The 12,057-nt window shown below is 43.6% G+C and overlaps 1 protein-coding gene across 1 annotated transcript in view; it reads left to right on the top strand.

Annotated features, from left to right (window-relative positions):
- LOC310771079 (contactin-associated protein-like 4) overlaps window positions 1–12,057 on the top strand; it is a gene marked incomplete at both ends in the record, with an annotated part of 66,227 nt that overhangs the window by 24,952 nt on the left and 29,218 nt on the right. Inside the window, one exon of the mRNA XM_083663756.1 lies at window positions 1,131–1,349. Coding sequence (XP_083519882.1) covers window positions 1,131–1,349 — 219 coding nt within the window. The remainder of the gene's footprint in view (window positions 1–1,130; window positions 1,350–12,057) is intronic.

The following is a 12,057-nucleotide window of genomic DNA, read 5'->3' as shown; positions in this document are numbered from 1 at the left end:
ATAACTCATTAACTCAAATCAACTCTCAATAAGTGTCAAACTAGATGAATGATGAATAGTTTGACAGTTATTGAGACTTGATTTGAGTTAATGAGTTATTAATTTGAGTTAGTGTGGACCAGTGATGTCACTGGTCCACACTTTAACACTCATTAACTGTCAAATGAAATGACAGACTTCAAAACCGTTTACAGTTTTCTGATATACTACTGATGTTCTAATGATACAAAGCTGGTTGAAAATGGGCAGAGTGTTCCTTTAAAGTGTAGGATTTAAAGTGACACCCACTAATTCAGAGATGCCGCTGCTCCAAACATGCAGCCTCCTCGCTCTCCTCAGGGAAATCATTGGCAGTCCGGTTGTTTTAGTTCCAGCACGGTGCAGAATATCCAGTGCAGCCAGCACTGTAGCATCCTGAGACAGAGCAGTCTCTCTGAATGAACTTCCTGTAGCTACATATCTGGCTCTGTACTCTCATGGTAAAACATCCTCACTTTGCACCGCTACAGCGTCAGTCTGACATGGAGAAGATACAGTGCAGTCCATTCACATGTGTGGCAATCATAGGAGGACTGTGGGAGCTGTGTGAAACTTTGCAGCTAAGGAGTGAGGATTCCTAGTGAACTCTGCAGTATTTTCATGTAAAAGAAGACTATTCTCCGCTCACAGGAAGTGCTGAATCTGAATCTTGGATTGATTCATGTGAGTATAGGGAATCAAATATGACTTAAGGCAATACAATGGCACAGTGTCATCAGGCGGCAGAATAACTCCAGCATGTCAGGCTGCTTGTTAATAAAGCCCAAGAGGCCGTGGTTTACAGCTAAAGGGGCTCTAAGGCACGCTGCTCTTAAACACCTCGGCTATTTTACAACGGCTTTGAACGCGGCTCAGCCAATCACAATCAAGGACCAGAACTACCCATTTCATAATGTCTAACACACTTTGCTGGTATGACATGCCAATCAGATGGCAGTACACTAATTCTCTCTCTCTTTTTTTTACTCTTTTTTCTTTCCTCTGCACCCCCGAAACCCCCCCTCCCACACACACACACACACACACACACACACACACACACACACACACACACACACACACACACCTAAACCCAACCACCCACCCCCCAGCCTCCACCTCTGTGCTTTTCTCCCTGGATGTGGGTAACGGGCCTGTGGAGGTGCGGGTGGTGTCGGACGTCCCGCTGAACGATGGCCGGTGGCACCGAGTTCGAGCCGAACGGAACATGAAGGAGGCGTGGCTCCAACTCGACCAGCTCCCCACAGCCAATCAGGAAGCTCCCCACGACGGACACTTCAGCCTGCAGCTCAACAGCCAGCTCTTCATAGGTAGGCTACAGGGGGGCCTGTGTGTGTGTGTGTGTGTGTGTGTGTGTGTGTGTGTGTGTGTGTGTGTGTGTGTGTGTGTGTGTGTGTGTGTGTGTGTGTGTGTGTGTGTGTGTGTGTGTGTGTGTGTGTGTGTGTGTGTGTGTGTGTGTGTGTGTGTGTGTGCGCGCGCGCGTACGTGCGTGCGTGCGTGTAGACATTTCCCTCATTATCAGTGCTGGTGATAACAGCTGTGAGGTCCTCTCCTCTCTGTTTTCTCTCAAAACATCTTTAAAATCACTCTGTCTATCTCTCTCTCTGTCTCTCTCTCACACACACACACACACACACACACGCACACACAGACAGCTGATCACAGCAGTTGAAGCACTTAGTGGGCGGAGCTTCCCGCTGTAATTCACATCAGAGGCTTTCATATGAAACAGTGAACTCTGCAGCGCTGCTTCTGTTATTCAGGGCTTTGATACAGAACAGTTCATCTACACAGGAGCTGATGGAGCCTAAAGCAGGCAACAGTAATTCTTACTTGTTGTGCCTTTTAAATGAAGGTCCAGGCTCGTGACTAGCTTCTAGATTTAATATAAAAATGCTACCTGATGTACAGTTCATCTCTGTGCATTAATGTCAGGACTTTATGGAGCAGTATAGTTTGAGGTCTGAGGTCTCTTCCTCCTCTGCCTATAAACTCTATTAGACGGGGATTGGATATATTCTGGCTATTCCACATGTGCTAATCTGCTAATTCCCTCCTGCCACTGAGCTGTGTTGGATATGGAGGAGCTGACTCAACATGTTTATTGTACAATAAGCCTAGAAATTAGCGATGAGGAGGAGGAGGGGAAGGACGAGGCACGGTAGGCTAGAAAGGAGCGCGCTCTGTTTCTAATCATAATCGCGGTAATATAAGCGGATGAATAGTGTTTACCTTCTCTATATGTTTTTCTGCACCGAGAAATCCCCGTTCATCTGCTTGCAGAAACTCCGCCCCCACCAGCTGGTAGGGTCAATAACGCTCGTTAAGGCTCTCGATGCGATTCTCCGTGGATGCGCACATACAGAAAAAACAAAATGTACAAAAAAACTAAAACAATCTGTAGTTGGAACAGCACAGACCGGTGATTCTCTCCCTGCCTGTGGCAGGGGAGGTGTCCGAGGTGCTGAACAGGCCAGAGTGCCAGCGTGCAGTGGTCGGTCCATCACTGTCCAAGGTACCAGGCCTTCTTCCCACTACAGTAACAGCAGCGGGAGGAGACAGCCTATTATAGGAGAGCGGTGATAATCTATCTTCATTTCTAGTGTGATTCCCTGCACCTGTTTGGCAGCCTATATAACCATATTGTGCTTTCAGACCTTGCTGCTAATCTTGACTTACCTGCCCACCACTCAAGCTCCTGGCTCCTGGTGATCTCTCTACGTTTTGGACTCTGCCTCTGTGTGAGGTTTTCCTGAGTTGAGCAACTTTCAAATACCGATCCTTTAGTTTTCTTTTCTGTTTTTTCAGTTTTTTCGGCCGTCCGACCCAGTAGCTTTAGTTTTCCTGCTTTGTTTTTGGCAGTTGTTCTTGTTTGTTTTGGTGCTTTTGCAAAAGTCAGTAAAAAGACTAAACTCCATCCTGTCTCTTCTGTCTCTTCATCTGGGTCCAGAACCACAGCATTAAGCTTCTGGCATACTCTTCGCGCCCAGCCAAGCGCATAGGGCGTGCGGCGATTATGACGTCATCGCACGGGGCGTGTCGGGGGGGCGAGGCCTGAGCACAGCACGGCGCGTCCATGGAGATTTTTCTATCAGCGCGTCGGTTTTGCTGCCTGTGCCTGTGAGATCTCCGTGGTAGACTATCAGCGGATATCTGCTGTGATTGAGTCCTCGCCGTCGTAAAGTTGCCTTTGAAGCATGACGTTCGATTATAACGAACTAGTTGTGTGGCTTAGCCTTCCCAAATGTCGAGGGTCGTTTTTTATAATTTAATACATAGAATTGGGAACGTTACATTCAATTTCATTCAGACTGCCTGGCGCCTGGAGCTGCGCACTGAGTATGTTCTGTTTTGGCCCGCGCAGAGTGCGCGCGCCCTCCTCGGAGCCCCGCCTCCAGCGCGTGCGCGAAGAGTATGCCAGAAGCTTTACACAGCCGCCCCTCGAGCAGAACATCTGTTCACTTCCATCTCAGAATGACGCAAAAAACATTCTGAGACGGAAGTGCCTGGAATAAACTGCAGAGGTCAGGAAAACAGGAAGATAGGTAAACACTCTCCATCTGCATATATTACCCACATTGTAATGACACATAGCGGGTTGAACATGGGTAAAGCCTTCCTTTAAGCTACGGGTTGAATCTTTAGAAAAGGGCTAAAAATAGTCTTGGCTAAGCTGCTATTGGTTAAATCCCACAGTCTGCTCAGCAGTATTGGATGTGGAGGAGCTGAGTCGACATGTCCAATAGGAGGTCTAACACCTCTTCCTCCACCGTGTTTACTCCTGATAGACCGGTATCCAAGAGCCAAAACAGGAGGTCTGGCACCTCTTCAGCCAGAGTGCTATATATAGCCTGTTAGGCTGGGATTGACTCGTTGGTTATTTTGAAGACGCTGTTGGCTGAATGCCGTCTGCTCAGCAGTATTGGATATGGAAGAGCTGAGTCGATGGTTTCTGAACACTGAACAATAATCACAGTCAATAAATAACCATGCATCAGGGAACTAATGCCATGCATCCTGCAGTGTGTTCCTTGTGTGTTGTGTTTTCTTGCAGCTATCTGTAATTAATCTGTAAACAAACCTAAACCTACTGTACTGTATATTCATTAGTTATGCATCAGTTAGAACCTCTGTAATTCATATGAAGTTAATACTACAGTCCTGTTTAACTCCACTGCATCGAGTTTCCACTCTCCTCTTTGTTTTGAGGGGAGAGCTGGACAGTTTGCTCTAGTGGGTTAGAAAAAAAACTAAATGATACTCTCAGGTTTGATCTCTATAGAACAGCCAATGAGTGGTGAGTGATCTGTTTTGATCTCTATAGAACAGCCAATGAGTGATGAGTTCTGTTAAAGTGTCCGTGAGCGAGCCACTGAACCCTCTACCTGCAATTGAGAGCATCCGTTAAATGCCTGAAATGTAAATGTCAGACACAATTGGATCTCAGTAGGCTGCTGATTATAGCTCAGCTTCTATGCAATCACACTGTGCACAGTATATTCAATCACACTGTGCACAGTATATTCAATCACACTGTGCACAGTATATTCAATCACACTGTGCACAGTATATTCAATCACACTGTGCACAGTATATTCAATCACACTGTGCACAGTATATTCAATCACACTGTGCACAGTATATTCAGGAGCCATCGTCGACCTTCCACAAATGCGTAAGGCAGAAATATCCCGGTGTTTGGATTTGTAAAGCATGGCATTAGCTCCTTTGAATTCATGAATATGACCACATACAGTACAGTGTAATTATGAGACTTGCACAGATTTATATGCGACAGCCCACTCCATTGTTTGAATTAATAAAGCACAATGGTGTGTATGAATTCATAGGCTATAATTGCATGCACAGTGTATTTATGAGCCACAATCTTGCCTTGCACAGATTTATAGGCAATTCATTCCATGTTTTGATTAATACGCCATATTATTGCCTCGCATGGATTTATAAGCGATAGCATTGTTCACGTTGGAATGCCTTCATCGCCATTTATGCTGTAGGTTTTAAAAATCCATGCAAAGCAATTTGGAGGGAGGATTTTTTTTTATTGTTTTTATTTTTATTTGCATTCATTGCCAGATTTACTCATAACCTGTTTGACTGTTTTGTTTAGAAAGATAAGGTTTAGTTTATTGGTGCTGAATTGTACAGTAGCCCTGAAGGTCAAAACACAACAACATTTCAGAAAAGACAACGACATTACAGAAAACACAATGGCATTACAGAAATCACAACATTACATAAAACCATATCACTGCCTCAAGAAGAGTTGACTGCAGTTAAATGACATTCCTCTCACTATGAACTTCTCATGCTGAGATATAAAATATAGGAGGCACAGGGGTTAAGTATATACGGCTGTGCTGTTATGAGCTTTACTGTACCTGCTGTTGAAACTGAAGCTATGAACCACCAGGCAAACCAGAGCACCGATGGCCAGCAAGGTCAAAGGAAGGCCCATGGAGATGACCATCCATGTTGGCACTTTTATGGCGGTTGAGATGTCAGGCTTCAACTCATCAGAACCATTGGTGTCATACTCTACAGCAGGGGTGCCCACACTTTTTCAGCTTGGGAGCTACTTTTAAAATGACCAAGTCAAAGTGATCTACCAAACATATTTATTTATATATATATACACCGAGTATACAGTGGAAAACAGTGGAACAGTGGAAAAACAGTGGAAACAGTGGAAAACAGTGGAACAGTGGAAAAACAGTGGAAAAACAGTGGAAACAGTGGAAAAACATTGGAAAAACAGTGGAAACAGTGGAAAAACCTTCTTACCCTCAATGCCATGCGATCGACCACACTACCTTCGCGATCGACCGGTCGATCGCGATCGACGTATTGGGCACCCCTGCTCTACAGTGTTGTTGTTGTTGTTGTTGTTGTTGTTGTTGTTGTTGTTGTTGTTGTTGTTGTTGTTGTTGTTGTTGTTGTTGTTGTTGTTGTACAAGGCTTCCATTATTCAGAGTGAGACCTGTGGTTGGGAGGTCAGGGAGAGGTGGTGTCTTAGCCTCTACTCAACACTTCTACTACCACCACTACCGCTACTACTACTACTACTACTACCACAGTATAGTGCTCTCCAAAATGTTGAGTAGACAATAATACAGTAAGTTCACATAAACTTGTCCATAGTGCGAACTACCAGAAGAAAGGGTCTTGGCATATAGGCAGCTTTGAACTTTCTAATACAGCGTTCTTGTGGAAGGAACTTGAGACATGAGGAGTGGGGGGCTGAGGGGGGGGGGGAGATTGCCTCACTGAGGTGCAATGCTATGGCAAATTAAAATCATCATGAATAAATAAATACCAGAAAATGAAAAGCAAGAAAACAGGTTTGTTTTATATCTGAGAGATTATATCAAATCATAAAGGTTGCATGTGGCCCCTCAGGCTGAATATACATCATTATCCACTAGTGTTACTGTTACTACTACAAATATCAATAACAACAATAATGAATGTAGGCATTCATTAAAAGCAGAAATGATCAAACGAATAAAACAGATATATACGGCAGGACTAAAATAGGTAAAAAAGAACAAACCCTATGACATTTCTTGTATGCTACATGTACCTCATTAAAGATACATATATGTTCTGTAAGTTGCTGGACCACAACCTGAACGTGTTGCATCTGTCAAGGTCTGCTGTTCCTTCATCTGCATCCAGACAGCACAGTGTGAATAATCCCCCACAGCAGTTTCCTATGTATCTTCTGATTCTAATGACCAGATGACATTGCCTGGTGCTGCTCACTCCGTCCAATCTGCCCACTCCAACCAGGTTAGTTTTGGCCGCTTCTGGTCTGACGTCGCAACAGCGATGTCCTCAGTCGAAAGAACGACTTGTCCAATGAGCACCGAGGGGGACTAATGATTAGCCAATCAGCGCCAACAGCTCAAGGTGTGGTACTAACGCCATTGTCAAGCGTTTGTCAAGTGTAACAACACAAGGACGGCCGCCATAGATGATGCTAATGAGGCTGTTTTAAATCGATTAAAAGTACCACTTACTTTGAAATCTGAACAGCACTCTGCGTTGAAGGCATTTATTCAAAAGGTTCTCCTGACTGGATTAACTAGCGTTGGATTCAGGACCATACCTGGGTCTCTTGTGATTGGTTAGGGAAAATGGAATTCCCCTGGGGGATTTCCCTCATGAAAATCGCTTCGAATGGAGGCAATGTCAGACTAGAAGATGGAAATGGAATGACAATTCAGTCTGATATCAGGCTACAGATAGCAGCTTCTTGGTAGGAGAGAGAGAGAGACTCTGAATGTATGCCCCCCCCCCCCACACACACACACACACACACATTTTTTAAGAGGCCCGTCCAGCAAAGGATACAATGACCTGTGCTAATACAGTGACATGTAAGAGTATACTTCCATACTGTATTTAGTTCACACAAAAATGGCCCAGTATATTTGCACATTGTCACTTAATTTCTGCTGCTTGACTTAAGGGACTAAGGATCATCATGAAATTAATATTAGCCACAGAAGAGGCGCAGCTACTGCTACTGTACATCCCCTTATATATTCATATATAAAAATGCTATATCTGTATAAACCTTGTTCACAAACGTTGTTGCACACCTACCGTACACTTTGACTGTACACTCCCTAATATATTCATATTTAAAAATAGCCACTTTACTACATTGTATATAGCACAGTCACCACATTGTATATAGCAGTCACTGTAAAAAGAGTATTTTTACAAAGTCTTTTTTACAAAGTATTCTTGCCTTGACTATGTGTAACCTTCTTTCTCCTTTTTTATTTTTCTCTATATGTGTGTACTTGTGTACTCTGTGTGTACTTGAGAGCAAAGCTAACCGGAGCCCAATTCCTTGTATGTGTTTGCATACTTGGCCAATAAAGCTGATTCTGATTCTGATTCTGATTCTGATTCTGAGCTTTTGTGATCAATACTGTCCCACAGACTATATAGGGCAAGACAACTATAGTTAGGATATAGTGTATACGTTTTCTGTAATGTTGTGTTTCGACCTTCAGGGCCACCATAGAATCGGCATCCGTTTTGACTGATATTGCATGATGGTCACCACCACACCTCTGGTCCAGTGTGTGGTGCTTTCACCCACAGAATACATAATTTGACAGCCAGCCACTGCACCTCATGCATCCTGCCTTTGAGGATTCCTTTGATCTCCACTTCACAAATCCCTCCAATCGCAGTGGAATCCACATCAAATCGTCCTATTGCACGTAATGTAAGCACCTTCCTGATTAACATAGAGATGTGTTCGTTCCCTTGTCCTGTCTGCAGCATCAGCAAACATATGCTGATTTGTTTTGGCACTTTGATGACTGCTTTGATCTCCACTACACAAATCTCTGCTACAGAATTGCCTTTTGCCGAACTGTCAGACGGTCCCCATATGTGTTTTATCACAGAAAATACCCTGATCTGACGTTGAGAGACTGCGATCCTCTTCTCAGCTGAGCTCATGCTGTGCTGCTGGATGTGGTTGAAGCTTCAGAGCAGTGTTGGGGGTCGTTACTCAAAAAAGTAATATATTACACATGACTTAAAAAAAGTAATGCCAAGGTTACTTTACACAATTACTCCCTTGAGCAAGTAATTTGTTACAATACTCATTGCACTACTTGTTAAATTAATGTTGTGTTATTGCAACATCGCCTGAGATGCATTGTCACCTAATTGCCAGTTGACAACAATAACCTTACCCCATCAGCACAAATCCCTGTCCTAATAAGGACATACACAAGATCTTTGTTTCTGAAAGACGTACGGTGATTCTTTACTTTGACAGTAGGCCTACAAAATAATTAAAAAAAAAACTCGTCAGGCACTCTGCCATCAACACAACACAACACATCCGTTGCCTGCCTTCAAAATAAAGGCACACAGTGCTCTGTACCGCATAGCTGTCCAGAAAATAACGTAATTCACTTAAAGCCTTTTCTATGAGGAAAAAAACAGACAAACAACAACAACAACAAAACCTGTCTGCCTCAACTCCTATGAAAGGTTGTGATACAATGGATCGGCTGGAGGGACAAACTAACGAATCGTCACTCCTCATGCCTAAAACCTAACCAATCGTCACTCCTCCCCTCCCCCCAGCCCATCCATTCTAGCACTATAAAGACAGTCAGCTGGTGTGTCGCGCAATCGAGTGACCGCGCGTTTGATGTTTTCTCCACAATCCTGCAGATTCAAACCCGATCCTGCTGAAAATTTAAGAACGTATCAAACGCAAGTAACGACTTAAGTGTTTGATTAACTGCAACCGTAATACCTTACACTACTACATTACCAACAAATGTAATGTGATTACAGTAACACGTTACGTTGTACATTGTAACGCGTTACCCTCAACACTGCTCCAGAGGTTTCTCTGCCTTTTCAGTCATACACTCTGAAGATTGCTTTGATCTCCACTTCACTAATCTCAACTATTGTTTCCCATACTCTTTGAGGTAGTTCCACGTGTTTAGTTCACAGTTTCATACTGAGAGACTGTAATTGTCTCGTTAGAATTGGGTGTGCTGTTGGATATGTGGCTGAAAGTCACTGCGGTACGTTCCACTGATAACTTTGCTCCCTTGGTCAGTTAATCTACATTTTGACACTTTCATGTTTGCTTTGTTCTCTGCTGCACAAATCCCTCATTATGCGTTTCGTAGGCATATGGTCCATACCAAAAGTGTTTTCTCTGAGCAGTGTCTTCATCTCATGTTGAGAGACTGTAAATTGTCTTGATAGAGCTGGCATTGTGCTGCTGGATATGTGGTTGAAATTCTCTCGAAGGTTCTGCTGATATCTTCCCTGTTAGGATGGTTTGTTCTCTCACACACAACCTTCCTTCCTTCCCTTTCTATGTTTCGGGTAGAGGTGGTGTTCCTCAGGGATCTGTCTTGGACTCAGTGGCAGTTGTCGTCATACTCCAACCATGAATTAAAGATTGCCAGTTGTCACAAGGACGGGTTCTTATCTCTAAATTACTCTGTGTTTATTTGAAGTTTTACGGTAGCTCTCACTAAATGTTAAAGGGGCTAAATGCGATATTCAGACATACTAGATGTCTGCAAACCACTATTATATATCTAGCGAGAGAGGCAAGTTATATTGTTTTGAGCAGTGAACCAAGCCACGCCCCCTCTCAGTGTTGTGAAAACAGGCTTGTTGTCTCCAAGCCTGTCCAAGCGCCGGAGCGGCCGGAGTCCGCTCCTTCGTGTGTGTGATGTTGCCCTCTAGCCTGGGTAAACCCAGCCTCCACGTGACCTCTATCTATGTGATAGCATAGGCTGTGGAGGCTGGGTTTACCCAGGCTAGTTGCCCTCCCCCACATTTATAAATAGACAGAGAGCAAATGAGAGAGATGGAATATATTATGTATATATTGTGTAATATATATATATATATATATATACTTTGTGTGTGTATGTGTATGTATATATATATTGATCTATGGAATATATTATGTATTGATCTATAGTATATGGTGTTCTATGGTATATATGATTAGTAGTGGTTGGTAATATATTTTATTGTATGATGTGATATTGACAATACAAAAAAGGTTCATATTGTTTGCACTGTGTCTGCACTAAAGAGATTCATATTCTCTGCACTGTAGTGTCTAGCCTACGCGTTATGACTGTCTAGCCTATGTGCATAAAGTTTGGGGGTAGGACCGGAAAAGCCTTGGCTTCTTCCTGCCGCTTTTCGAGCAGTGATCATTATTTCTCGACAGAGTTTGTGTATTTTTGTTTGTTTCACTGAGATGCTTTTGTCTTTTTTTACTCTTGTTTTTTTTGTGTATTGTTTTAATATTATTGTTTTTTTAACTGTTCGGGGAAAAAATTCTAATCAAAGCTCCGTGGTGCGTGATGTTGGCCTCCCCGGCGTTTATAAATACAGAGCGACCCAGCGAGGCTCCAGAGCATCATTTGAATCAACCCGTGACTGTGATTGGAGAAATGAAGCGCCCGTGGCTGTGAAAGAAAGCTTAGTCTCCGATTGGGTCGTCCTTTGGGACCGTGTATTTCCTGGTTTTGGTTGCAGTGCGGCCGGCCGTACCTGTGGCTCGCTCTGTCTCAACGGCACAGGCTGGTCTGGGTCGCCTAGTGTAGACAGCAGACAGCTATTAGCAGTGATGCGAGTGCATACGGTTGGCAGCACTCAAAATATGTATTCACTATTCAGCTAATTCAAAGTACTCTTCGTCAATGTGTCAGAAAAACATATCCGCACAATTGCCCCTTTTGTGTTGCCAAGCTAGTTCAATAATGTCTACTGCTGGAATCACCGAGAGGGGACAGGAATAGAGTGTTCCAAAGCTCAGTGATTTATTGGTGTGAGAAGCTGCTGCTGCTGTTGAACAATAGAGGAGGCTGTCAGGTTCAAACTCTGAGAGCAAAGTGTCACCAAGTCTGAACTCTGAGCACAATGAGAATGTCCATATTTGTTCTCGGCACAAATACGAGGATGCCGTGTAGGTTTGTACCCTGTGTGCGTGAGTGGGTGTAGGCACATAGGCCTACAGTATACATATAAATAATATGTATAATATGTATGTGTGCATTCATTCATTGTATTTTTTCCCCATTGCTGGTCTATACTGTAGCTATGACATGAACTTAAACTATGAAAAATGGCATGTGTGACATTGGACAGACAGTAATTCATTCCAGCCAATTATTCAGTCAACAGCCAGCGTGCTGCCAGACAGTCAGTCAGACAGACAGTCAGTCAGACAGACAGACAGACAGACAGACAGACAGACAGACAGCTGATGAAAGTTAGCTCCCCTGAAAGTATTTTCCACCGACACTTTGCTTCCTTCCTGCCTCGTTGGCGTTTCATCAGCCTGTCGTTTCATACAAACAGTGTTGACATGTCATCGTGCTTCTGGAGCTGCAGAGACGACGTGGATCTGCGACGGATGACAGGAGGAAGAGAAATGAGAAAAAAAAACTAGGCCCAAAAGAA

Source organism: Poromitra crassiceps (assembly GCF_964638095.1).
Source record: "Poromitra crassiceps genome assembly, contig: HAP1_SCAFFOLD_343, whole genome shotgun sequence".
NCBI lineage: Eukaryota > Metazoa > Chordata > Actinopteri > Beryciformes > Melamphaidae > Poromitra > Poromitra crassiceps.
This window is presented reverse-complemented; position numbering and strand designations above follow the sequence as displayed.